General features: G+C 48.9%; 1 protein-coding gene across 19 annotated transcripts in view; it reads right to left on the reverse strand.

The window, feature by feature from the left end:
* Nucleotides 1-9,252: 9,252 nt before the first annotated feature.
* LOC125746333 (skin secretory protein xP2-like) overlaps nucleotides 9,253-27,076 on the reverse strand; it is a 41,724-nt gene continuing 23,900 nt past the window's right edge. For 6 of the 19 annotated variants that reach the window (XM_049020221.1, XM_049020223.1, XM_049020220.1 and 3 more), the window contains exon 3: nucleotides 9,253-9,976. In XM_049020221.1, coding sequence (XP_048876178.1) covers nucleotides 9,384-9,976 — 593 coding nt within the window. In that variant the 3' untranslated portion in view covers nucleotides 9,253-9,383. Of the gene's footprint in view, nucleotides 10,011-10,077; nucleotides 10,253-16,013; nucleotides 16,201-23,096; nucleotides 23,165-27,076 lie in introns of those variants that run through there. The other 13 variants (XM_049020230.1, XM_049020227.1, XM_049020217.1 and 10 more) reach the window with 12 other exon arrangements.

The raw sequence follows: 27,076 nt of genomic DNA on the forward strand, positions 1-27,076 counted from the left end.
TACAGTAAATCACCCAGCATGCATCACCTTGCTGCCAAGCCCTAATGAGGGACACACACAGGTGTGTGTGAGGACCCTGTCGCTTAATGAGGACCCATGCCCCCAGTCCGGACCAGCCGAGAGCTGCTCACCGGTTTCATCTGAATGGGAAACAACATGTCATTTAACAGAATGATTTCTGGTAGAGCAGAACCCCGGGAATGAGGACTAATGGTGCAAGATTGTGTTTTTGTCTGTTTTATAGCACATCAATATCTTTTGAAAATAGGCAGCAAAGCAGCATAAATACACAGATATCAGGCCACTGGGTTATTCTGGCAGATTGACTCCAGGGCTAACCGATGTGTTATTCTTCCTCTTTATATGCTTGTATTACAAAAGTTAGATGTGTTTTAGGTGCTTTGTCAGCAGCACAATTGTTCTGAAATATTTCCCTACTGGCAGCCTAAATTTATATTTATCTCTGTTTTGTTCTGCGTTTAGAAAATATCCTACCAGCGCATGCATTGAGAATACAACATTGCTGTATTAAAATAAAAATCACACCATAATGTAACTCCTGTAGTGTTTTCAACTATATTATATTATAGATGCAAAACACTATACATAGGACAATGTACTTTATAGATAAAAACAGACCATAAATATCTGCTTTCCATAGCGTTTAAAGATTTTCATTCAGTTGATGGATGGATGATTTATGGCAGCATATATTTATGGGCATGTATAAAATAGCGCATGTTTTGTGAACTCAGGTACTGTAGGACATTGTCACAGGTGGGATGACATTTTAAGGCACTGGTGTTAGGCTTAGGGTGAGACTTGGCCAGCAGAGGTCCGGTGTTCTCACATCTAACTACAAAACTGGGTTACATCCTGACCCAGACTGACGACCTGCATTTCTTTTATAAATAATATGCTTTTTGTGTAACCAGAACCTGCCAAAGAGCTGAATGCATCAATAATCACGCAATCAGTTTGGGGGGGTGGATGATCTGAGGTATGGAGGATGCAAGAAAAGGGCAAGACGCCCGTGCGGTGGAGAACAGCAGTTACATGATGCAGATGGATGGAAGGATGGGTGGAGGGGATGGTTTTGATATGCAGTGACGCTGGGGTATGTTGTCTGGAACAATGCCCTTAAGGTTGTGTGCAGTGCAGATCTTCACAGGTAAGGAATATACTTGGAGCAAAAATACCAGTGAGGGAATGTAATACCCATACCTGTAATCTTCATAGCCAGTGCCACTGGCTAGCAGGAGCGGTAATCACGCTGCTTTTCTTAAGCCGTACTTTACTTCGGTCGGCTGATTTAATTTTGATTGTTATGTAACTGGCTGATTGACTTTTGTTCATGGTGTCCTGCTGCGGACACCAGAGACACTGGAATCGCCCCCCCCCCAAAGTGAAAGGTACCAGGAATCCCCCCCCCGGCGACTTTCTTTCTTCTCTAACAAGCTGTCAGTCTGAGCACCCAGTGAATTAACTTCTCATACCAAGGCTTTTTTTTTTTATCTGAACAGCTTTCAGGCAAAGTTTGTATGCAAAAGATTCTCATTCAATGGGCTTCTTGCATGAAGGTCTTTGTAATGAATTTTCCAGAGAAACTGGCTTCCACTCCAAAGACTTTTCAGTCTCACACTAAAGACTTTTCAGACAGCGGACATTTCATATAAAAGAGGGTGGATTTTCCTATCAGCGCATAAAAGGCCAAGTATCACCCCACAGAATTTCAGTTCGCTGTGCAGCCTAAGAATGTCCCAGAGAATAGGCGTCACACTCAATCTCCCACAGATGAAGTTTCCTCTGAACGGAGATCTTAATAGACCATCACGTTATCATTTTCTGGTTCAGACCTCTTGCTGTTAATGTGGTTGGGTCTAGCTTCTCAGGTGCAAAAATGCTTCACACTCACAACATGAACCATTGTTTGGTACTGGTCCGTCCATTGGACACTGGTCCATTCACTGGGAAGAGGGTGAAGAGCTCTGGTCAGAGAGCCCCCTGTAAGTCACTTCCTGTTTCTTTGCCGGGGTTTAGATATCGATCAGCCAGCGTCATCTTGATAGAGCTGATCAGCTATCTCTCCCCACACCGGCTTCCTACTGAATTGTGGGTAATGACATCTTACTTTTTCCTTCTGCTTTTCTAGTGATTGACGGTATATAGTGAGCTAATGGGGGGTGCAAACGAAAGGGGGTGTGTGCGGCTCAGCAGTCTGGGCCTGTGTGATCTGAAGGTCGGTTTGAATCCCATGCTTGGCAGAACAGTCACATGACCATTGGGTGCTTGAACAAGGCTGGGAAATGCCCACGGCTTGGTAGGTAAATACTGACCCTGTGCTCAGACCCCAAACTTCACTCTCTCCTGTATGTGTGTGTATAGAGAACAAGAGAAACACACTAAAATAACACACACTGAGCATGTTAGCAAGCCTCTGACAGTGTGGGATAAACACAGAAACAGCAAGAACGTAGAGTGTGTGTATCTGTGTGTGTCTGTGTGTGTCTGTGTGTGTGTATCTGTGGCTGTGTATGTGTGTGTCTGTGTGTGTATCTGTGTCTGTGTGTGTATCTGTGTCTGTCTGTGTTTGTGTGTCTGTGTCTGTGTGTGTCTGTGTGTGTGTATCTGTGTCTGTCTGTGTGTGTCTGTGTATGTGTGTGTCTGTGTATGTGTGTGTCTGTGTATCTGTGTCTGTCTGTGTTTGTGTGTCTGTGTGTATGTGTGTGTGTGTCTGTGTGTATGTGTGTGTCTGTGTTTGTGTGTCTGTGTGTGTGTGTCTGTGTGTGTGTGGTTACATCCCTTTCTGTCTCGCTGCTATTGCAACCTGCTCCCTTGTCTTAATTTATCTAATTAAAGGCTAATTTTCTGTGCTGTTTATTCAGCCGCATTTTACCAACAATACAGAATGCATTGTCCTTTTTAAAACCCTGTTTAATATATACTAAAATATACTAAATATATATACTATATACTATAATATATGCTAAAATTTTAAGTTACTTTCTCATTTTTACTATCAGCAGTTTTAAAACCTATCAATGTTATTAATCAATTAAAATTCATTTGAAAGTCGGTAAACGACGCCCATCTGTGATTCGGACACCCCCAGATTGCTCACAAAATCATGTTTAGATATTGCAAAGGCCAGATTGCACTTCAGTATTTTAAGAACTGACTTGAGTGAGATTTATTCCTCTTTAAAAGGTAGACAAATTACACATGACCAAAGCGTAACGGGAATCCTCCCCCTCCCCCCGATACAAACAAGACCCCTCTCCTATTCCCCCAACACTAATGGGACCCCTCACCCTGATACTAATGGTACCCCTCCCACGATACTAACGGGACACCTCCCCCAACACTAATGGTACCCCTCCCACGATACTAACGGGACACCTCCCCCAACACTAATGGTACCCCTCCCACGATACTAACGGGACACCTCCCCCAACACTAATGGTACCCCTCCCACGATACTAACGGGACACCTCCCCCAACACTAATGGTACCCCTCCCCCAACACTAATGGTACCCCTCCCACGATACTAACGGGACACCTCCCCCAACACTAATGGTACCCCTCCCCCAACACTAATGGTACCCCTCCCACGATACTAACGGGACACCTCCCCCAACACTAATGGTACCCCTCCCACGATACTAACGGGACACCTCCCCCAACACTAATGGTACCCCTCCCACGATACTAACGGGACACCTCCCCCAACACTAATGGTACCCCTCCCACGATACTAACGGGACACCTCCCCCAACACTAATGGTACCCCTCCCCCAACACTAATGGTACCCCTCCCACGATACTAATGGGACACCTCCCCCAACACTAATGGTACCCCTCCCACGATACTAACGGGACCCCTCCCCCAACACTAATGGTACCCCTCCCACGATACTAACGGGACCCCTCCCCCAACACTAATGGTACCCCTCCCACGATACTAACGGGACACCTCCCCCAACACTAATGGTACCCCTCCCACGATACTAACGGGACACCTCCCCCAACACTAATGGTACCCCTCCCACGATACTAACGGGACACCTCCCCCAACACTAATGGTACCCCTCCCACGATACTAACGGGACACCTCCCCCAACACTAATGGTACCCCTCCCACGATACTAACGGGACACCTCCCCCAACACTAATGGTACCCCTCCCACGATACTAACGGGACACCTCCCCCAACACTAATGGTACCCCTCCCACGATACTAACGGGACACCTCCCCCAACACTAATGGTACCCCTCCCAATGGTACCAGAACCCATCGAATGAGTTAGAGCTGTGCTGGCAGTGCCGGTCAGTCCATTAGGCGACACAGGCAGCCGCCCAGTGTGGCATCATGTGAGGGGGCGCTGAATTAGCAAGGCATGGTCACATGATGCTGGACAGGGGACGCCGGCGGTGAAGGTCGCCTAGGCTGCAGAATGGGCTTTGACTGTGTTGACCAGGGTCCTGAGAGCTTCCAGTGAAAATCATACTCACTGTCACATTAGTATGCAGCATGGCGTGTATGTGGGACCCTCCCAAGCCGGGAAAGTCAAGGGAGGTCAACAAGCACTATAATGTGCTGTAGTGTGATGATATCAACTGAACAGGAATGGTAACTCTTTAAACGTAAAATGGAATGTGATACACAAACAAGAAATAATAAAGATTAGGGATCATTACTGTAAACCAATGAGCATGTGTTTTTATATATAAAAGTCCATATAAAGTGCTGTTTTAGGAAATGGGAACAAACTGACCGCCCAAATTGACTGTTTTACAGAATTACTTCAGAAGTCTGGGCTTTGAGCATGAAGGACACAGTGGGACTGACCTTTTCTGCCGAAGCTCCATTAAATATTCAGGCAGTAGTCAATTAAGTGCTTTAAAATGCTTGACAACCTTTAAGATGTACTGTGCAAACTCTGAGAGAGCCGATGTCCACATTTAAAATCTTTCTGGATCTCGGTAGAACAGAGAAGCTGTATTTCAGATAAGTGGTGACTGACTATAGGAACAAGAGAGAAGCATAAAATAATCGTATGGTCTTGGTCTTGGTCTTGTCACAGTAACACAAAGGTGTTACTGCTTCTGCGCATGTAAGATAAAAGCTCCGACTTATATTTGACATATTTAAAAGGTGATAAAATGACATCTTATTTATATTTTAAAAGCCAGAACTAGACCTGGGATCACACAGATCTGCCATCATCTTTCATTTAAGGCACTGGGTGCTTTATGGTATTTACAGTAATCACATGTAGAAGCCTCAGTCTTCTATTCATTTAAGATGCTTGGTGATATCGAGTTGTTCGTGGGTCACACTCGTTCCCGATGGCTGTTGGACTCCACCTGGACTGGTCTTTGCCACCGATTCTGTTCATAACATTTATGGAGAAAAGGGGGGGGGTGGGGGGGGGACTCCAGTTCGGTGACTTCAGCACCTTTGCTTTTGCAGGTGAGCTGGTCCTGTTGGCATCACCGAGCAGTGACCCCCAGCCTACACTGGGGGGGGGGGGGGGTCTGGAGCCAAGGCTGAAGTGGCTGGGATGAGGCCACGGTTCTGGAAAAGGAGTGAAGATGAGTTTCTACCTCAAGTGGAGGAATTCATGTATCTTGGGAGGGGGCAGAATGGAGGGGGGATTGAGAGGTGGATCAGGGCAGTGTTAGTTATCATGGTGAAGAGAGAGCTGAGTGAGAAGGTGAATCTTTCATTTTGCCGTTTAATGTACATTTCTATGAAACAGCAGCATGTAATGCCCCTTGTAGAAAGAATGCCTTGAATTTTATGTTATAACTGCTATAACTGACTTTGATGAATCAACGATATGACATTTTCTTACTACTCAAGGTACTCAAGTGGTGAACAAACTATAAATGTATTTGTTAGCAAAGAATATTGAGTGTAGTTTTAGCGAGTGACATGCAAATGTAAAAAAACTTTTGATTGGTAGTACTGTATATATGACGCAATATTCTAGGTGGGGTCTTACCAAGGAATTATATAATCGTAGCATCACCTCCTCGTCTTAAACTCCACACACCTAGAGATGTAACCCAACATCCTATTGGCCTTTTTAATTGCTTCCCCACACTGCCGAGAGTGGGACATGGAAGCATCAACATACACACCGAGGTCTTTCTCATAATCAGCTACCTTTATTTCAGTGGAACCCATAAAATATCTGTACTTTATGTTTCTGCTCTCTGCACGGATTACCTTACATTTATCTATGTTAAATTTCATCTGCCAGGTATCAGCCCAGTTGCTAATTAAATCAAGATCCCGTTGTAGCCTCTGTGCTGCTACGTTAGTAATAAAATACGTCCAGAAAGATGGTACATAAAAATTCGGGTAGATTTCCTGTATTCAGTGCAATGAGATAGCTAACAGTTTATAAGATACAGCAAGCAGCATGTCTGAAGTCAGTCATGCAAGTAAATTAAAAAGAGTCACTTAAAAACACAACTGTAAAGCATGACAGGAAAAAAATCCAAAGAACTGTCCGGTGGTTTCATTTGTGACAGAATTTGAAATATAAAATGTGTCAAAGTAACGATGGGACAAGACACGCCTGACTCAAGTTATATTCTGTGCTTACGTTGTGTCGTGTGTATAATATAAAAAGAGTCTGGAAGCGAACATCACTAATACTTGCTGAGTGCTCCGTTGTCTGCATACGGCAGATGAAATGATTAATTTCGATCATTTTCTCTGAGTAACTTTGCTTCTTCTGCCATAAAGTGCTCTTGGTTTTGCATGAAGCTCAGGATAAATTTCCATTGTGCAGTTACAGGCGGCCTTGGTGAACCCTTAGCACGGTTAATAAATTCAATGGCCATTGTAAAGCATAGGAGATATTTTTACAAATCTTTACTGAATGTTGTTTTTAATCTTAGGGAACGACAGCTAGAAAAATAAATATATCAATGATCGGATATGCCAAAGTCAAGGACAGACAGGGGTGATTCCAAAATCTTTCTAGATAACAGACTTTAGAATGTGCCCACAACTTTGAAATGCTTCTGTGGCAACTCGAATGAATCATTAAACATCCGTGCGATCTAGGAAAAGCGGAGAGATCTGACTAGGTGGGAGAGTCACACAAAGAAGGGACACAAGGATGGTGCAGCTGAATGGAATACTGAGAGTGTCAAACATTTAAGCGTAAACCAATCAAATCCCCAAGATTGTTAGATAATTTTTTTCCACCTTCAGCCCCCCTTGAGAAAATCACTACCACATTTTTTACAACTTAAAAGTAGGAGCTGCATTACATAAAACCTGACTGGCAGATGGACACAGCTGTAAAAGCACAGAAGGCCGAGGTGAAGAGAGTTAAAGTTACGGATTTAGTGACACTGAACACTGTACACAATGACAACTGACATTTCCTGAGAAACACTAGAAACAGGACTATCATATAGCGGCTCCCTCCACTGCAAGGTGAACTACACAGATACGAAGAGCAGAAAATCATGAAGGTGCTTCGGATGCACGGCGTCTGGGGCAGTCTCTGTTGTGTTAGCTCCCCCGTGTGGTCAGACCACGTACCAAGCCACATATACCTAATGTACAACTTGTACACACGTATGTAGTGGTGAAGCAAAACTCAACTATGCCAGCCTCACAGCCTGTGACCTGAACTTGTACAAAGCATTTCACAGGTTGTCAGGTATCCCACGACGCACGTGTGTCCCATTCAGTTAAAGGAAAACCTCATTACAAAACGGAAATCGGATAGAAAAGGGGAGCTGATTCTGCTTGACTGGTAAAAAGACATGTAAAAAGCTCCGTAAATGAACACATTTTATAAAGAACTAATGAAACTCCCAGCTAAATTTCCCTAAGTGTGCCACTTCTGGGCTTTCTCTGATATTAAACCGATATTAAAGCAAGTTAATCTTGAATTTCTCTTCACTTTCACGTTAGACTGAAAATACCGACAAGAATTTGGAAACACATCAAGCAATTTTATGAAACCAAACTGCTTAAAATTTTACCACGTCTATTTGAGCGATTTAAACAGCAAGGATGAAAATGATAGAGCTCATGAAAAAGTAGTCGCGGCCGGTAAACTAAACTTAAACATAATAAACGCTGAACAGGAGCGGTCAATAAAATTGCACAGCTTGCTAAGTTACTGTTTTAACGGAACGTAAAACCTACGCTCTCGGCGAATTGAAACAAGATTATGAATACCGGTACCGTATCGAAACGTCACTTATGAAAGAAGGCAATTTGCATTTCAAATTAGTTTTGTTTGTAAACGATTCTTTGTTAGAAACTGCCATTACATTTTGAAAGCACTGTACATAGACACGTTAGCGCTCGCAATATTTTCCTCTTCCTTCTCAAAATGAACAAATCTTCTGGCCATTCATTAAAGGTTACTTTAGTACTAACTACCGTATATAAACGATCCCGTGACAAAAAGCGACTATACTGCACATCCCAATTTTTGGATACTGCATCTGGGGTACGAGTCACGTTCCTCGTGTAATTAATGCAAAAAACGCGTACCGGCCATAAGGCGTACGCGTTATGAACATCAAATACGAATCAGACCAACATTCAAATAAAGACTGACAATGTGAAGACATACCTTCATACACTAACACTCAACCGATTTTAGGAAACATGACATTTACTACTGGCAGGTCTTTTTCGAAAGTCACTCCTGTAAAACCCAACAGGAAGGGGAGGTGCGGCATCAGATACTGCAGCAGTTGGCAATCGCTCTATTTGCAAGTGCAAGAACGTAAACGGGAGCTTAACGAGACCAGCGAGAACCTGTACTGTAGGTGGACCTCAAAGCAGGCCAGCCCAATGAGATGCATTCCAGTCTGATTAACAGCTGAGGCACTAGTTAAGTGGTACATCCTACCAATAGGACGAGGAAGAATAGTGAAGGGGGGGGGGGGAAGAGAAGCCATAAACGGTCAGTGAAACAGGGAAGAATAGGATTCCCCCTCACAAGAGCTGTGTTCAATGTATACAGCCTGTGTAAAGTAGCATTTCCATTGAGAAATGCTGGCCACTTCATGTTATGGGTAGACCTGTTATTTTAGTGGCGGAAACACAATAGATATGGCCTCAACAGCAATCTATGAAACCAGTGTAGAGGCGCTAATAGCATAGTGTGCCAGATCCATTGCCAACTAAGAATAATCTAGTAGCCATACCTGTAGACCCAGAAGCATTGCACCAAAAACGAGATCAGGGAGGAAAGGAATCAGGAGATTCAGTTTAATCACAGAAAAGCCAAGCAGCTCCAAGGTTAAAATGGTTTGATCATCAGCTTGCAGCTAGACTAACCTGGAAGACAGTCAATTAAGCTTCCTGAAGTCAGACTACAAGCGTCTATTAAGGCTGAAAAGCCGACAGCGAGTTGCTGCCCTCCTCCGGGGCTGGCGTGGAGTTGCCGCCCTCCTCCGGGGCTGGCGTGGAGTTGCCGCCCTCCTCCGGGGCTGGCGTGGAGTTGCCGCCCTCCTCCGGGGCTGGCGTGGAGTTGCCGCCCTCCTCCGGGGCTGGCGTGGAGTTGCCGCCCTCCTCCGGGGCTGGCGTGGAGTTGCCGCCCTCCTCCGGGGCTGGCGTGGAGTTGCCGCCCTCCTCCGGGGCTGGCGTGGAGTTGCCGCCCTCCTCCGGGGCTGGCGTGGAGTTGCCGCCCTCCTCCGGGGCTGGCGTGGAGTTGCCGCCCTCCTCCGGGGCTGGCGTGGAGTTGCCGCCCTCCTCCGGGGCTGGCGTGGAGTTGCCGCCCTCCTCCGGGGCTGGCGTGGAGTTGCCGCCCTCCTCCGGGGCTGGCGTGGAGTTGCCGCCCTCCTCCGGGGCTGGCGTGGAGTTGGCGCCCTCCTCCGGGGCTGGCGTGGAGTTGGCGCCCTCGTCCGGGGCTAGCGTGGAGTTGGCGCCCTCGTCCAGGGCTAGCTGGGCTGCATTCTGTTCAACAGTACTCAAGAGGCCTGGGGAGAGAGAAAGAGAACAGGCTTGTCCATACTATGAGAAGTACACGTCAGATAGGACTACAAGAAAGTAATAAAACTGTGCTTAAAGGATAACTTACCACCATGAAAAAATAGCCCCAAAAGAAATAAAACCCATACTGAAACCGTTTCCATTTCACAACTAACTAACCAACCACCCAACCAGGAACACAGATAGCCAACCAAAGTAATTCAGAAACACAGACTACGCTGCTTTTTGTACGCTGTCAGCGCCGCGGAATCACTTCGTTTTTGTTGAAAGCAGCTGTTAACCGTGTTAAATAAACATCGACGCTAATTAAAATCATTTAAAACCATTTGGGGTTAATTGTATTGATGGATTCTCTGCCATGTATTTTAATGTTGATTTTGAATAAGCAGTTTGTTTGTTTAATACGACAGTATTGTGTATGTGCCTTCTAAAGCGGAAAATTGCTGTTTTGATGCATTTTATAAGTGTTAATGATGAGCCGCCCGGTATAAATTGGCGGAGTCTGAACTAAGATGTATATGAGGCGCTCTGATGTGCTTCATCATCAGTATCAGGTCAATATTAAGATTTTTATTTATGCAAGTATGCGTAGCAGTTGCTAGGTTGTGGTGTTGCACAATTTGGGGAAAAGAAACGGGATTGCAACGATTAGTCCTGCTACGAGGTTGGGATGGTGATTGACTGATTATGATGTGTAACGTGAGGGCTTCACCCAAAAAATGGGTCCATTCACGAATGTCAGTAGCATAGATTAAGTGACATATTTTTAATGCTCTCATGGTGCTCATTATATTGCACACTATTGGGTGGTGGCCGAAGCGTATCCAGGAATTTTCGACTGGGAGGGGGTAGTCCTGCGCGCATCCAGCCTTTCGCCTCATAGTCCTCAGTGCACCCAATTGCAGCAAGGCTCAACCTATTTTCTTAAGAACAGTTTTTTTCCCAGAATATACAATATATATTTTAAATGATTGTGCATAACCGCGGACATTTTAACTAATTCATTGTGATTACTGTGATTTTATTTTTAATTGCTGAAAAGTGAACTTAAGAATGATGTTGAAATCGAAAATACAACAAACTGGTGGTCTATTTGCTGCGCGATTTTTAATTCCTTGCAGTACACGGGAACAATTGCAGTAATTGCCACCCGATTAATCACTCAGTATTGTCGTTTGCAATAACTCCGAAACGGCACGGAAGCAATTTAGGAGTTAACGCACACGAAAAGTGACTTCAGCTGCATGTTAATAACTGTCACAAGATGTATGATTAAGTAAGTAGACTTCTATTAATGAGCGCAGGATGCGTTTGAACGATTCACGGGATGTCACGATGATGGGGAACACAGGTCATAAACGTAAATATTTATGAATTTCACATACAAAAAAAATCCCCATTTTCGTCACGGGGGACACGGAGTATGGCTACGCCACTGGTGATGGCAGAGATTATAAAGAAATTCAACTCCCCCTGAAACGTTATTTGTCCCCCTGAAACGTTATTCATATTCCATGACGGTTTATTTCCCATACTGGTTTGTGGTGGATATCATGTGTTAGATAATTTCACCACACATAAAGAACTTGCCTAATTTCTGGCCTATCACACTGCGTGATGACTGTAATTTCCAAGGAACTAAATTGCTTAAATAATGAATAATTATGGTTTACTTGTACTCGTATTAATATCCACTTAGAAGGTTATGTTAAGAACAGAGGGGGAGGGGAAGGGGTGTGTTCCACAAAGTAGGATAAAATTAACTGTGAAATTCTGGTATTGGAGAATATGGGCACTGTTGGTCTGAATGCAAGCAGAGTGCTATCGCAGAGTGTCATCATCCACTTGATTCCATGGGGGGGGGGGGGGATTTTCTCCAGCCGCCTACATAACTATGTTATGCTGTGTGTAATTGAATATTTGTGTGCACGTCAAAAACTCAATATGCTAATCAGAAGTATTGTATAGTGCACCCTATGTCCATTTTCTAAAATATCCACAGCATGGTCCCCCGTTACCCAGAGTGATGCTTGCATCTTCTTGCTAACTGAATGCAGAATCTTCCACAAGCGGGACCAGCTCAGTGGACACCAGTGCCCTGATCCCCCGTGTCATTAAGCTGGCTGCTGTACTCCCTCTCTCCTCTGGGGGTGGGGGGGGGGGGTGTGGAGCAGCTGTGAGGGTGAATGGACACCTTGAGGGTGACGGGGACAGAGGGGACACAATGAATGTGACAGGGACAAAGGGGACGCCTTGGGAGTGATGGGGACAAAGGGGACACAATGAGCGTGACAGGGACAGAGGGGATGTCTTGGGGTGACAGAGACAGAGGGGACATCTTGGGGGTGACAGGGACAGAGGGGACGCCTTGAGGGTGACGGGGACACCATAAGGGTGAAAGGGACAGAGGGGACACAATGAGCGTGACAGGGACAGAGGGACTTGGGGGTGACAGGGACAAAGGGGACGCCCTTGCGGTGATGGGGACAGAGGGGACACAATGAGCGTGACAGGGACAGAGGGGACGCCTTGGGGGTGATGGGGAAAGTGGGGACACAATGAGCATGACAGGGACAGAGGGGACACAATGAATGTGACAGGGACAAAGGGGACGCCTTGGGGGTGATGGGGACAGAGGGGACACAATGAGCGTGACAGGGACAGAGGGGATGTCTTGGGGTGACAGAGACAGAGGGGACATCTTGGGGGTGACAGGGACAGAGGGGACGCCTAGGGGGTGACAGGGACAGAGGGGATGCCTTGGGGCTGACAGGGACAAAGGGGACGCCTTGAGGGTGACGGGGACACCATGAGGGTGACAGGGACAGAGGGACTTGGGGGTGACAGGGACAAAGGGGACGCCTTTGGGGTGATGGGGACAGAGGGGACACAATGAGCGTGACAGGGACAAAGGGGACGCCTTGGGGGTGACAGGGACAGAGGGGACAAAATGAGCCTGACAGGGACAAAGGGGACGCCTTGGGGGTGATGGGGACAGAGGGGACACAATGAGCGTGACAGGGACAGAGGGGACATCTTGGGGGTGACAGGGACAGAGGGGACGCCTTGGGGGTGACAGGGACAGAGGGGACACCTAGGGCATGACGGGGACAGAGGGGACGCCATAAGAGTGGGGTTTCAGTGGTTTAGAGTAACTAGCCTTTTCTAGCTGTGAGGTGACTTTCTCCTGAAATCCACAGAAATGGTCCCATGTGGACCAGGCTCCAGAAGTGTGTCCAAGGCTTGCTGACTGCTGAACCTCGCAGAGTGAAGGACACTCCCCCTTCTGTAGTCATCCTGTTGGAAGCTTCTGTTGGTGACACCAGAGACGTTAAAAGGACTGACCATCAGAGACTCTGAGGAGCAACATCACATTGAACATGTATGTCATGAACGTGGCAAAGCTTCACATGACTGGACATCTGGCAGTGTCCATCACCATCACCCCTCAAGCAGAGGATTCCACACCTCGACTTCTCTAATCCAGATCCAAAGCCAAAAGCCTCCTCATTTCAAATAATCTACTGGAGAAATATCAAAGCTGACAGATTCATCCATCCACTTTCTGTAACCGCTTCTCTTATTTAGGGTTATGGGGGGGTCTTAGAGCCTGTCAAGCTGATTGGTACTCTGGTCAATAAACATTTACTGTCATCTATTTCCACCACTGCCACAGCATCCAACAGTAGTTGATTTTTCATGTTTGTGCCTAGTATTTCCTACTACTTTGCAGTACATACCATTTTTTAATACCTTGCACCGGTTCCTCACTGTTGTGGGACTGTGCACACGCCCACCTCTACTAAACGTCAAGCGATGTAACAAAGGAGATGAGGGTTTTGGGCGTGAGGCATTGCAGGACTTTCTGGGTAGCAGAGCTGAGCTGGAAAAGCAGCATTTCTTAATCTGTATATTTATGAAGCCAGACATGCCTGTGATTTAAATGAATCTAATGCTGAGAGCATCACCACACTCTTGGGCCTGATGGCAGTACCACCCGTGGAGACCCCATTGTAATTCCAACTCAGTTCACCTTGTGTTTAGGGGGAAGCAGCTTGTTCAGGCCTCTGTGTGAAATGGGGACTCGACCTCAGACATCTTCGTGGAGACTAGTCCTTTGGGGAAGACCCAATTCCAAGTTTAACCATAAGTAACCACACACACAAAAATGCCAAGAGACTTCATTGCAGTCAGTTTTATAAAATTGAATTCCCCCTTGTACAGACTACAGGTCTCAATGTCAAAGGTTTGACTGCAGGGACATTGTCTCCACAATGTAATGCATACCTGGACCACACAGGGATCTGCCAAATATGAAAGAAAAGCTCTAGTCTTGCAGTTTACATCTGCTGGTGCCAAGGTCGATCCTGCCTCCTGGGTAGGAAGCAGGCCACCAGAGCTGGACAGGCAGAAGGTGGTCATCCATGGAACCAAGAACTGCAGCAACACCAAGCTGAAGAACTCAGTACAGTATCACAGATCCATTACCAACTACGGATGGACTAGATGTGATGCATGTGGTCTTGGAAACATTACACCAAAAACATGAGATCAGGGAGCAAAGGAATCAGGGGATTCAGTTTAATCACAGAAAAGCCAAGCAGCTCCAAGGTTAAAATGGTTTGATCATCAGCTTGCAGCTAGATTAACCTGGAAGACAGTCAATTAAGCTTCCTGAAGTCAGACTACAAGCGTCTATTAAGGCTGAAAAGCCGACAGCGAGTTGGCGCCCTCGTCCAGGGCTAGCGTGGAGTTGGCGCCCTCGTCCAGGGCTAGCGTGGAGTTGGCGCCCTCGTCCAGGGCTAGCGTGGAGTTGGCGCCCTCGTCCAGGGCTAGCGTGGAGTTGGCGCCCTCGTCCAGGGCTAGCGTGGAGTTGGCGCCCTCGTCCAGGGCTAGCGTGGAGTTGGCGCCCTCGTCCAGGGCTAGCGTGGAGTTGGCGCCCTCGTCCAGGGCTAGCGTGGAGTTGGCGCCCTCGTCCAGGGCTAGCGTGGAGTTGGCGCCCTCGTCCAGGGCTAGCGTGGAGTTGGCGCCCTCGTCCAGGGCTAGCGTGGAGTTGGCGCCCTCGTCCAGGGCTAGCGTGGAGTTGGCGCCCTCGTCCAGGGCTAGCGTGGAGTTGGCGCCCTCGTCCAGGGCTAGCGTGGAGTTGGCGCCCTCGTCCAGGGCTAGCGTGGAGTTGGCGCCCTCGTCCAGGGCTAGCGTGGAGTTGGCGCCCTCGTCCAGGGCTAGCGTGGAGTTGGCGCCCTCGTCCAGGGCTAGCGTGGAGTTGGCGCCCTCGTCCAGGGCTAGCGTGGAGTTGGCGCCCTCGTCCAGGGCTAGCGTGGAGTTGGCGCCCTCGTCCAGGGCTAGCGTGGAGTTGGCGCCCTCGTCCAGGGCTAGCGTGGAGTTGGCGCCCTCGTCCAGGGCTAGCGTGGAGTTGGCGCCCTCGTCCAGGGCTAGCGTGGAGTTGGCGCCCTCGTCCAGGGCTAGCGTGGAGTTGGCGCCCTCGTCCAGGGCTAGCGTGGAGTTGGCGCCCTCGTCCAGGGCTAGCGTGGAGTTGGCGCCCTCGTCCAGGGCTAGCGTGGAGTTGGCGCCCTCGTCCAGGGCTAGCGTGGAGTTGGCGCCCTCGTCCAGGGCTAGCGTGGAGTTGGCGCCCTCGTCCAGGGCTAGCGTGGAGTTGGCGCCCTCGTCCAGGGCTAGCGTGGAGTTGGCGCCCTCGTCCAGGGCTAGCGTGGAGTTGGCGCCCTCGTCCAGGGCTAGCGTGGAGTTGGCGCCCTCGTCCAGGGCTAGCGTGGAGTTGGCGCCCTCGTCCAGGGCTAGCGTGGAGTTGGCGCCCTCGTCCAGGGCTAGCGTGGAGTTGGCGCCCTCGTCCAGGGCTAGCGTGGAGTTGGCGCCCTCGTCCAGGGCTAGCTGGGCTGCTTTCTGCTCAACAGTACTCAAGAGGCCTGGGGAGAGAGAAAGAGAACAGGCTTGTCCATACTATGAGAAGTACACACATCAGATAGGACTACAAGAAAGTAATAAAACTGTGCTTAAAGGATAACTTACCACCATGAAAAAATAGCCCCAAAAGAAATAAAACCCATACTGAAACCGTTTCCATTTCACAACTAACTAACCAACCACCCAACCAGGAACACAGATAGCCAACCAAAGTAATTCAGAAACACAGACTACGCTGCTTTTTGTACGCTGTCAGCGCCGCGGAATCACTTCGTTTCTGTTGAAGGCAGCTGTTAACCGTGTTAAATAAACATCGACGCTAATTAAAATCATTTGAAACGATTTGGGGTTAATTGTATTGATGGATTCTCTGCCATGTATTTTAATGTTGATTTTGAATAAGCAGTTTGTTTGTTTAATACGACAGTGTTAACGACAGTAAAGCGGAAAATTGCTGTTTTATAAAATGCATCAAGTGTTAATGATGAGCCGCCCGGTGTAAATTGGCGGAGTCTGTTCGTGAACTAAGATTTACATTTACATTTACAGTATTTGGCAGACGCCCTTAGCCAGAGCGACTTACATAAGTGCTTTGAGACTCTGCGATGAATTTCCGATGCTAGCTCAATAAGGACCCAGGCTATGAATACCATCTGTCTGAAAACTCCGTTGAGAAAGTGCAGAAATTTTATTTTATTTTTTTTATTTAAACACACACACCAGAAAAAGAGCAGAGTAAGAATACAGAAGTACTACGTCAGGTATTTCTGAAAAAGGAATGTTTTGAGTCGTCGCTTGAAGACATTCAAGGATTCAGCTGTTCGGACATCAAGGGGGAGTTCATTCCACCAATTAGGTGCCAGGACAGAGAAGAGCCGAGATGTGTGTCTTCCTTGTGCCTTGAGGGGAGGTGGGACCAGTCGAGCAGTGCTGGAGGATCGGAGAGATCGTGGTGCAGTGCGGGGTGTGATGAGGTCCTTTAGGTAGGATGGTGCCAGAGAATTTTTGGCTTTGTATACGAGCATCAGTGTTTTGAATCTGATGCGGGCAGCTACAGGAAGCCAGTGGAGGGAGCGCAGCAAAGGAGTGGTGTGGGAGAACTTGGGAACGTTGAAAACAAGACGAGCAGCTGCATTCTGAATCAGTTGGAGGGGACGGATGGCGCTCAGTGGTAAACCCGCTAGAAGCGAGTTGCAGTAGTCAAAGTAGTCATATACTAAGATGTATATGAGGCGCTCTGATGTGCTTCATCATCAGTATCAGGTCAATATTAAGATTTTTATTTATGGCAAGTAATGCGTAGCAGTTGCTAGGTTGTGGTGTTGCACAATTTGGGGAAAAGAAACGGGATTGCAACGATTAGTCCTGCTACGAGGTTGGGATGGTGATTGACTGATTATGATGTGTAACGTGAGGGCTTCACCCAAAAAATGGGTCCATTCACGAATGTCAGTAGCATAGATTAAGTGACATATTTTTAATGCTCTCATGGTGCTCATTATATTGCACACTATTGGGTGGTGGCCGAAGCGTATCCAGGAATTTTCGACTGGGAGGGGGTAGTCCTGCGCGCATCCAGCCTTTCGCCTCATAGTCCTCAGTGCACCCAATTGCAGCAAGGCTCAACCTATTTTCTTAAGAACAGTTTTTTTCCCAGAATATACTATATATATTTTAAATGATTGTGCATAACCGCGGACATTTTAACTAATTCATTGTGATTACTGTGATTTTATTTTTAATTGCTGAAAAGTGAACTTAAGAATGATGTTGAAATCGAAAATACAACAAACTGGTGGTCTATTTGCTGCGCGATTTTTAATTCCTTGCAGTACACGGGAACAATTGCAGTAATTGCCACCCGATTAATCGCTCAGTATTGTCGTTTGCAACAACTCCGAAACGGCACGGAAGCAATTTAGGAGTTAACGCACACGAAAAGTGACTTCAGCTGCATGTTAATAACTGTCACAAGATGTATGATTAAGTAAGTAGACTTCTATTAATGAGCGCAGGATGCGTTTGAACGATTCACGGGATGTCACGATGATGGGGAACACAGGTCATAAACGTAAATATTTATGAATTTCACATACAAAAAAAAATCCCCATTTTCGTCACGGGGGACACGGAGTATGGCTACGCCACTGGTGATGGCAGAGATTATAAAGAAATTCAACTCCCCCTGAAACGTTATTTGTCCCCCTGAAACGTTATTCATATTCCATGACGGTTTATTTCCCATACTGGTTTGTGGTGGATATCATGTGTTAGATAATTTCACCACACATAAAGAACTTGCCTAATTTCTGGCCTATCACACTGCGTGATGACTGTAGTTTCCAAGGAACTAAATTGCTTAAATAATGAATAATTATGGTTTACTTGTACTCGTATTAATATCCACTTAGAAGGTTATGTTAAGAACAGAGGGGGAGGGGAAGGGGTGTGTTCCACAAAGTAGGATAAAATTAACTGTGAAATTCTGGTATTGGAGAATATGGGCACTGTTGGTCTGAATGCAAGCAGAGTGCTATCGCAGAGTGTCATCATCCACTTGATTCCATGGGGGGGGGGGGGGATTTTCTCCAGCCGCCTACATAACTATGTTATGCTGTGTGTAATTGAATATTTGTGTGCACGTCAAAAACTCAATATGCTAATCAGAAGTATTGTATAGTGCACCCTATGTCCATTTTCTAAAATATCCACAGCATGGTCCCCCGTTACCCAGAGTGATGCTTGCATCTTCTTGCTAACTGAATGCAGAATCTTCCACAAGCGGGACCAGCTCAGTGGACACCAGTGCCCTGATCCCCCGTGTCATTAAGCTGGCTGCTGTACTCCCTCTCTCCTCTGGGGGTGGGGGGGGGGTGTGGAGCAGCTGTGAGGGTGAATGGACACCTTGAGGGTGACGGGGACAGAGGGGACACAATGAATGTGACAGGGACAAAGGGGACGCCTTGGGAGTGATGGGGACAGAGGGGACACAATGAGCGTGACAGGGACAGAGGGGATGTCTTGGGGTGACAGAGACAGAGGGGACATCTTGGGGGTGACAGGGACAGAGGGGACGCCTTGAGGGTGACGGGGACACCATAAGGGTGAAAGGGACAGAGGGGACACAATGAGCGTGACAGGGACAGAGGGACTTGGGGGTGACAGGGACAAAGGGGACGCCCTTGCGGTGATGGGGACAGAGGGGACACACTGAGCGTGACAGGGACAGAGGGGACGCCTTGGGGGTGATGGGGAGAGTGGGGACACAATGAGCATGACAGGGACAGAGGGGACACAATGAATGTGACAGGGACAAAGGGGACGCCTTGGGGGTGATGGGGACAGAGGGGACACAATGAGCGTGACAGGGACAGAGGGGATGTCTTGGGGGTGACAGGGACAGAGGGGACGCCTTGGGGGTGACAGGGACAGAGGGGACGCCTAGGGGGTGACAGGGACAGAGGGGACGCCTTGAGGGTGACGGGGACACCATGAGGGTGACAGGGACAGAGGGACTTGGGGGTGACAGGGACAAAGGGGACGCCTTTGGGGTGATGGGGACAGAGGGGACACAATGAGCGTGACAGGGACAAAGGGGACGCCTTGGGGGTGACAGGGACAGAGGGGACAAAATGAGCCTGACAGGGACAAAGGGGACGCCTTGGGGGTGATGGGGACAGAGGGGACACAATGAGCGTGACAGGGACAGAGGGGACATCTTGGGGGTGACATGGACAGAGGGGACGCCTTGGGGGTGACAGGGACAGAGGGGACACCTAGGGCGTGACGGGGACAGAGGGGACGCCATAAGAGTGGGGTTTCAGTGGTTTAGAGTAACTAGCCTTTTCTAGCTGTGAGGTGACTTTCTCCTGAAATCCACAGAAATGGTCCCATGTGGACCAGGCTCCAGAAGTGTGTCCAAGGCTTGCTGACTGCTGAACCTCGCAGAGTGAAGGACACTCCCCCTTCTGTAGTCATCCTGTTGGAAGCTTCTGTTGGTGACACCAGAGACGTTAAAAGGACTGACCATCAGAGACTCTGAGGAGCAACATCACATTGAACATGTATGTCATGAACGTGGCAAAGCTTCACATGACTGGACATCTGGCAGTGTCCATCACCATCACCCCTCAAGCAGAGGATTCCACACCTCGACTTCTCTAATCCAGATCCAAAGCCAAAAGCCTCCTCATTTCAAATAATCTACTGGAGAAATATCAAAGCTGACAGATTCATCCATCCACTTTCTGTAACCGCTTCTCTTATTTAGGGTTATGGGGGGGTCTTAGAGCCTGTCAAGCTGATTGGTACTCTGGTCAATAAACATTTACTGTCATCTATTTCCACCACTGCCACAGCATCCAACAGTAGTTGATTTTTCATGTTTGTGCCTAGTATTTCCTACTACTTTGCAGTACATACCATTTTTTAATACCTTGCACCGGTTCCTCACTGTTGTGGGACTGTGCACACGCCCACCTCTACTAAACGTCAAGCGATGTAACAAAGGAGATGAGGGTTTTGGGCGTGAGGCATTGCAGGACTTTCTGGGTAGCAGAGCTGAGCTGGAAAAGCAGCATTTCTTAATCTGTATGTTTATGAAGCCAGACATGCCTGTGATTTAAATGAATCTAATGCTGAGAGCATCACCACACACTTGGGCCTGATGGCAGTACCACCCGTGGAGACCCCATTGTAATTCCAACTCAGTTCACCTTGTGTTTAGGGGGAAGCAGCTTGTTCAGGCCTCTGTGTGAAATGGGGACTCGACCTCAGACATCTTCGTGGAGACTAGTCCTTTGGGGAAGACCCAATTCCAAGTTTAACCATAAGTAACCACACACACAAAAATGCCAAGAGACTTCATTGCAGTCAGTTTTATAAAATTGAATTCCCCCTTGTACAGACTACAGGTCTCAATGTCAAAGGTTTGACTGCAGGGACATTGTCTCCACAATGTAATGCATACCTGGACCACACAGGGATCTGCCAAATATGAAAGAAAAGCTCTAGTCTTGCAGTTTACATCTGCTGGTGCCAAGGTCGATCCTGCCTCCTGGGTAGGAAGCAGGCCACCAGAGCTGGACAGGCAGAAGGTGGTCATCCATGGAACCAAGAACTGCAGCAACACCAAGCTGAAGAACTCAGTACAGTATCACAGATCCATTACCAACTATGGATGGACTAGATGTGATGCATGTGGTCTTGGAAACATTACACCAAAAACATGAGATCAGGGAGCAAAGGAATCAGGGGATTCAGTTTAATCACAGAAAAGCCAAGCAGCTCCAAGGTTAAAATGGTTTGATCATCAGCTTGCAGCTAGATTAACCTGGAAGACAGTCAATTAAGCTTCCTGAAGTCAGACTACAAGCGTCTATTAAGGCTGAAAAGCCGACAGCGAGTTGGCGCCCTCGTCCAGGGCTAGCGTGGAGTTGGCGCCCTCGTCCAGGGCTAGCGTGGAGTTGGCGCCCTCGTCCAGGGCTAGCGTGGAGTTGGCGCCCTCGTCCAGGGCTAGCGTGGAGTTGGCGCCCTCGTCCAGGGCTAGCGTGGAGTTGGCGCCCTCGTCCAGGGCTAGCGTGGAGTTGGCGCCCTCGTCCAGGGCTAGCGTGGAGTTGGCGCCCTCGTCCAGGGCTAGCGTGGAGTTGGCGCCCTCGTCCAGGGCTAGCGTGGAGTTGGCGCCCTCGTCCAGGGCTAGCGTGGAGTTGGCGCCCTCGTCCAGGGCTAGCGTGGAGTTGGCGCCCTCGTCCAGGGCTAGCGTGGAGTTGGCGCCCTCGTCCAGGGCTAGCGTGGAGTTGGCGCCCTCGTCCAGGGCTAGCGTGGAGTTGGCGCCCTCGTCCAGGGCTAGCGTGGAGTTGGCGCCCTCGTCCAGGGCTAGCGTGGAGTTGGCGCCCTCGTCCAGGGCTAGCGTGGAGTTGGCGCCCTCGTCCAGGGCTAGCGTGGAGTTGGCGCCCTCGTCCAGGGCTAGCGTGGAGTTGGCGCCCTCGTCCAGGGCTAGCGTGGAGTTGGCGCCCTCGTCCAGGGCTAGCGTGGAGTTGGCGCCCTCGTCCAGGGCTAGCGTGGAGTTGGCGCCCTCGTCCAGGGCTAGCGTGGAGTTGGCGCCCTCGTCCAGGGCTAGCGTGGAGTTGGCGCCCTCGTCCAGGGCTAGCGTGGAGTTGGCGCCCTCGTCCAGGGCTAGCGTGGAGTTGGCGCCCTCGTCCAGGGCTAGCGTGGAGTTGGCGCCCTCGTCCAGGGCTAGCGTGGAGTTGGCGCCCTCGTCCAGGGCTAGCGTGGAGTTGGCGCCCTCGTCCAGGGCTAGCGTGGAGTTGGCGCCCTCGTCCAGGGCTAGCGTGGAGTTGGCGCCCTCGTCCAGGGCTAGCGTGGAGTTGGCGCCCTCGTCCAGGGCTAGCGTGGAGTTGGCGCCCTCGTCCAGGGCTAGCGTGGAGTTGGCGCCCTCGTCCAGGGCTAGCGTGGAGTTGGCGCCCTCGTCCAGGGCTAGCGTGGAGTTGGCGCCCTCGTCCAGGGCTAGCGTGGAGTTGGCGCCCTCGTCCAGGGCTAGCGTGGAGTTGGCGCCCTCGTCCAGGGCTAGCGTGGAGTTGGCGCCCTCGTCCAGGGCTAGCGTGGAGTTGGCGCCCTCGTCCAGGGCTAGCGTGGAGTTGGCGCCCTCGTCCAGGGCTAGCGTGGAGTTGGCGCCCTCGTCCAGGGCTAGCGTGGAGTTGGCGCCCTCGTCCAGGGCTAGCGTGGAGTTGGCGCCCTCGTCCAGGGCTAGCGTGGAGTTGGCGCCCTCGTCCAGGGCTAGCGTGGAGTTGGCGCCCTCGTCCAGGGCTAGCGTGGAGTTGGCGCCCTCGTCCAGGGCTAGCGTGGAGTTGGCGCCCTCGTCCAGGGCTAGCGTGGAGTTGGCGCCCTCGTCCAGGGCTAGCGTGGAGTTGGCGCCCTCGTCCAGGGCTAGCGTGGAGTTGGCGCCCTCGTCCAGGGCTAGCGTGGAGTTGGCGCCCTCGTCCAGGGCTAGCGTGGAGTTGGCGCCCTCGTCCAGGGCTAGCGTGGAGTTGGCGCCCTCGTCCAGGGCTAGCTGGGCTGCTTTCTGCTCAACAGTACTCAAGAGGCCTGGGGAGAGAGAGAAAGAGAACAGGCTTGTCCATACTATGAGAAGTACACACGTCAGATAGGACTACAAGAAAGTAATAAAACTGTGCTTAAAGGATAACTTACCACCATGAAAAAATAGCCCCAAAAGAAATAAAACCCATACTGAAACCGTTTCCATTTCACAACTAACTAACCAACCAACCAGGAACACAGATAGCCAACCAAAGTAATTCAGAAACACAGACTACGCTGCTTTTTGTACGCTGTCAGCGCCGCGGAATCACTTCGTTTCTGTTGAAGGCAGCTGTTAACCGTGTTAAATAAACATCGACGCTAATTAAAATCATTTGAAACGATTTGGGGTTAATTGTATTGATGGATTCTCTGCCATGTATTTTAATGTTGATTTTGAATAAGCAGTTTGTTTGTTTAATACGACAGTGTTAACGACAGTAAAGCGGAAAATTGCTGTTTTATAAAATGCATCAAGTGTTAATGATGAGCCGCCCGGTGTAAATTGGCGGAGTCTGTTCGTGAACTAAGATTTACATTTACATTTACAGTATTTGGCAGACGCCCTTAGCCAGAGCGACTTACATAAGTGCTTTGAGACTCTGCGATGAATTTCCGATGCTAGCTCAATAAGGACCCAGGCTATGAATACCATCTGTCTGAAAACTCCGTTGAGAAAGTGCAGAAATTTTATTTTATTTTTTTTATTTAAACACACACACCAGAAAAAGAGCAGAGTAAGAATACAGAAGTACTACGTCAGGTATTTCTGAAAAAGGAATGTTTTGAGTCGTCGCTTGAAGACATTCAAGGATTCAGCTGTTCGGACATCAAGGGGGAGTTCATTCCACCAATTAGGTGCCAGGACAGAGAAGAGCCGAGATGTGTGTCTTCCTTGTGCCTTGAGGGGAGGTGGGACCAGTCGAGCAGTGCTGGAGGATCGGAGAGATCGTGGTGCAGTGCGGGGTGTGATGAGGTCCTTTAGGTAGGATGGTGCCAGAGAATTTTTGGCTTTGTATACGAGCATCAGTGTTTTGAATCTGATGCGGGCAGCTACAGGAAGCCAGTGGAGGGAGCGCAGCAAAGGAGTGGTGTGGGAGAACTTGGGAACGTTGAAAACAAGACGAGCAGCTGCATTCTGAATCAGTTGGAGGGGACGGATGGCGCTCAGTGGTAAACCCGCTAGAAGCGAGTTGCAGTAGTCAAAGTAGTCATATACTAAGATGTATATGAGGCGCTCTGATGTGCTTCATCATCAGTATCAGGTCAATATTAAGATTTTTATTTATGGCAAGTAATGCGTAGCAGTTGCTAGGTTGTGGTGTTGCACAATTTGGGGAAAAGAAACGGGATTGCAACGATTAGTCCTGCTACGAGGTTGGGATGGTGATTGACTGATTATGATGTGTAACGTGAGGGCTTCACCCAAAAAATGGGTCCATTCACGAATGTCAGTAGCATAGATTAAGTGACATATTTTTAATGCTCTCATGGTGCTCATTATATTGCACACTATTGGGTGGTGGCCGAAGCGTATCCAGGAATTTTCGACTGGGAGGGGGTAGTCCTGCGCGCATCCAGCCTTTCGCCTCATAGTCCTCAGTGCACCCAATTGCAGCAAGGCTCAACCTATTTTCTTAAGAACAGTTTTTTTCCCAGAATATACTATATATATTTTAAATGATTGTGCATAACCGCGGACATTTTAACTAATTCATTGTGATTACTGTGATTTTATTTTTAATTGCTGAAAAGTGAACTTAAGAATGATGTTGAAATCGAAAATGCAACAAACTGGTGGTCTATTTGCTGCGCGATTTTTAATTCCTTGCAGTACACGGGAACAATTGCAGTAATTGCCACCCGATTAATCGCTCAGTATTGTCGTTTGCAACAACTCCGAAACGGCACGGAAGCAATTTAGGAGTTAACGCACACGAAAAGTGACTTCAGCTGCATGTTAATAACTGTCACAAGATGTATGATTAAGTAAGTAGACTTCTATTAATGAGCGCAGGATGCGTTTGAACGATTCACGGGATGTCACGATGATGGGGAACACAGGTCATAAACGTAAATATTTATGAATTTCACATACAAAAAAAAATCCCCATTTTCGTCACGGGGGACACGGAGTATGGCTACGCCACTGGTGATGGCAGAGATTATAAAGAAATTCAACTCCCCCTGAAACGTTATTTGTCCCCCTGAAACGTTATTCATATTCCATGACGGTTTATTTCCCATACTGGTTTGTGGTGGATATCATGTGTTAGATAATTTCACCACACATAAAGAACTTGCCTAATTTCTGGCCTATCACACTGCGTGATGACTGTAGTTTCCAAGGAACTAAATTGCTTAAATAATGAATAATTATGGTTTACTTGTACTCGTATTAATATCCACTTAGAAGGTTATGTTAAGAACAGAGGGGGAGGGGAAGGGGTGTGTTCCACAAAGTAGGATAAAATTAACTGTGAAATTCTGGTATTGGAGAATATGGGCACTGTTGGTCTGAATGCAAGCAGAGTGCTATTGCAGAGTGTCATCATCCACTTGATTCCATGGGGGGGATTTTCTCCAGCCGCCTACATAACTATGTTATGCTGTGTGTAATTGAATATTTGTGTGCACGTCAAAAACTCAATATGCTAATCAGAAGTATTGTATAGTGCACCCTATGTCCATTTTCTAAAATATCCACAGCATGGTCCCCCGTTACCCAGAGTGATGCTTGCATCTTCTTGCTAACTGAATGCAGAATCTTCCACAAGCGGGACCAGCTCAGTGGACACCAGTGCCCTGATCCCCCGTGTCATTAAGCTGGCTGCTGTACTCCCTCTCTCCTCTGGGGGTGGGGGGGGGGTGTGGAGCAGCTGTGAGGGTGAATGGACACCTTGAGGGTGACGGGGACAGAGGGGACACAATGAGCGTGACAGGGACAGAGGGGATGTCTTGGGGTGACAGAGACAGAGGGGACATCTTGGGGGTGACAGGGACAGAGGGGACGCCTTGAGGGTGACGGGGACACCATGAGGGTGAAAGGGACAGAGGGGACACAATGAGCGTGACAGGGACAGAGGGACTTGGGGGTGACAGGGACAAAGGGGACGCCTTGGGGGTGATGGGGACAGAGGGGACACAATGAGCGTGACAGGGACAGAGGGGATGTCTTGGGGTGACAGAGACAGAGGGGACATCTTGGGGGTGACAGGGACAGAGGGGACGCCTTGAGGGTGACGGGGACACCATAAGGGTGAAAGGGACAGAGGGGACACAATGAGCGTGACAGGGACAGAGGGACTTGGGGGTGACAGGGACAAAGGGGACGCCCTTGCGGTGATGGGGACAGAGGGGACACAATGAGCGTGACAGGGACAGAGGGGACGCCTTGGGGGTGATGGGGACAGTGGGGACACAATGAGCATGACAGGGACAGAGGGGACACAATGAATGTGACAGGGACAAAGGGGACGCCTTGGGGGTGATGGGGACAGAGGGGACACAATGAGCGTGACAGGGACAGAGGGGATGTCTTGGGGTGACAGAGACAGAGGGGACATCTTGGGGGTGACAGGGACAGAGGGGACGCCTAGGGGGTGACAGGGACAGAGGGGATGCCTTGGGGCTGACAGGGACAAAGGGGACGCCTTGAGGGTGACGGGGACACCATGAGGGTGACAGGGACAGAGGGACTTGGGGGTGACAGGGACAAAGGGGACGCCTTTGGGGTGATGGGGACAGAGGGGACACAATGAGCGTGACAGGGACAAAGGGGACGCCTTGGGGGTGACAGGGACAGAGGGGACAAGATGAGCCTGACAGGGACAAAGGGGACGCCTTGGGGGTGATGGGGACAGAGGGGACACAATGAGCGTGACAGGGACAGAGGGGACATCTTGGGGGTGACAGGGACAGAGGGGACGCCTTGGGGGTGACAGGGACAGAGGGGACACCTAGGGCGTGACGGGGACAGAGGGGACGCCATAAGAGTGGGGTTTCAGTGGTTTAGAGTAACTAGCCTTTTCTAGCTGTGAGGTGACTCTCCTGAAATCCACAGAAATGGTCCCATGTGGACCAGGCTCCAG

Source organism: Brienomyrus brachyistius, chromosome 7, assembly GCF_023856365.1.
Source record: "Brienomyrus brachyistius isolate T26 chromosome 7, BBRACH_0.4, whole genome shotgun sequence".
Taxonomy (NCBI): Eukaryota; Metazoa; Chordata; class Actinopteri; order Osteoglossiformes; family Mormyridae; genus Brienomyrus; species Brienomyrus brachyistius.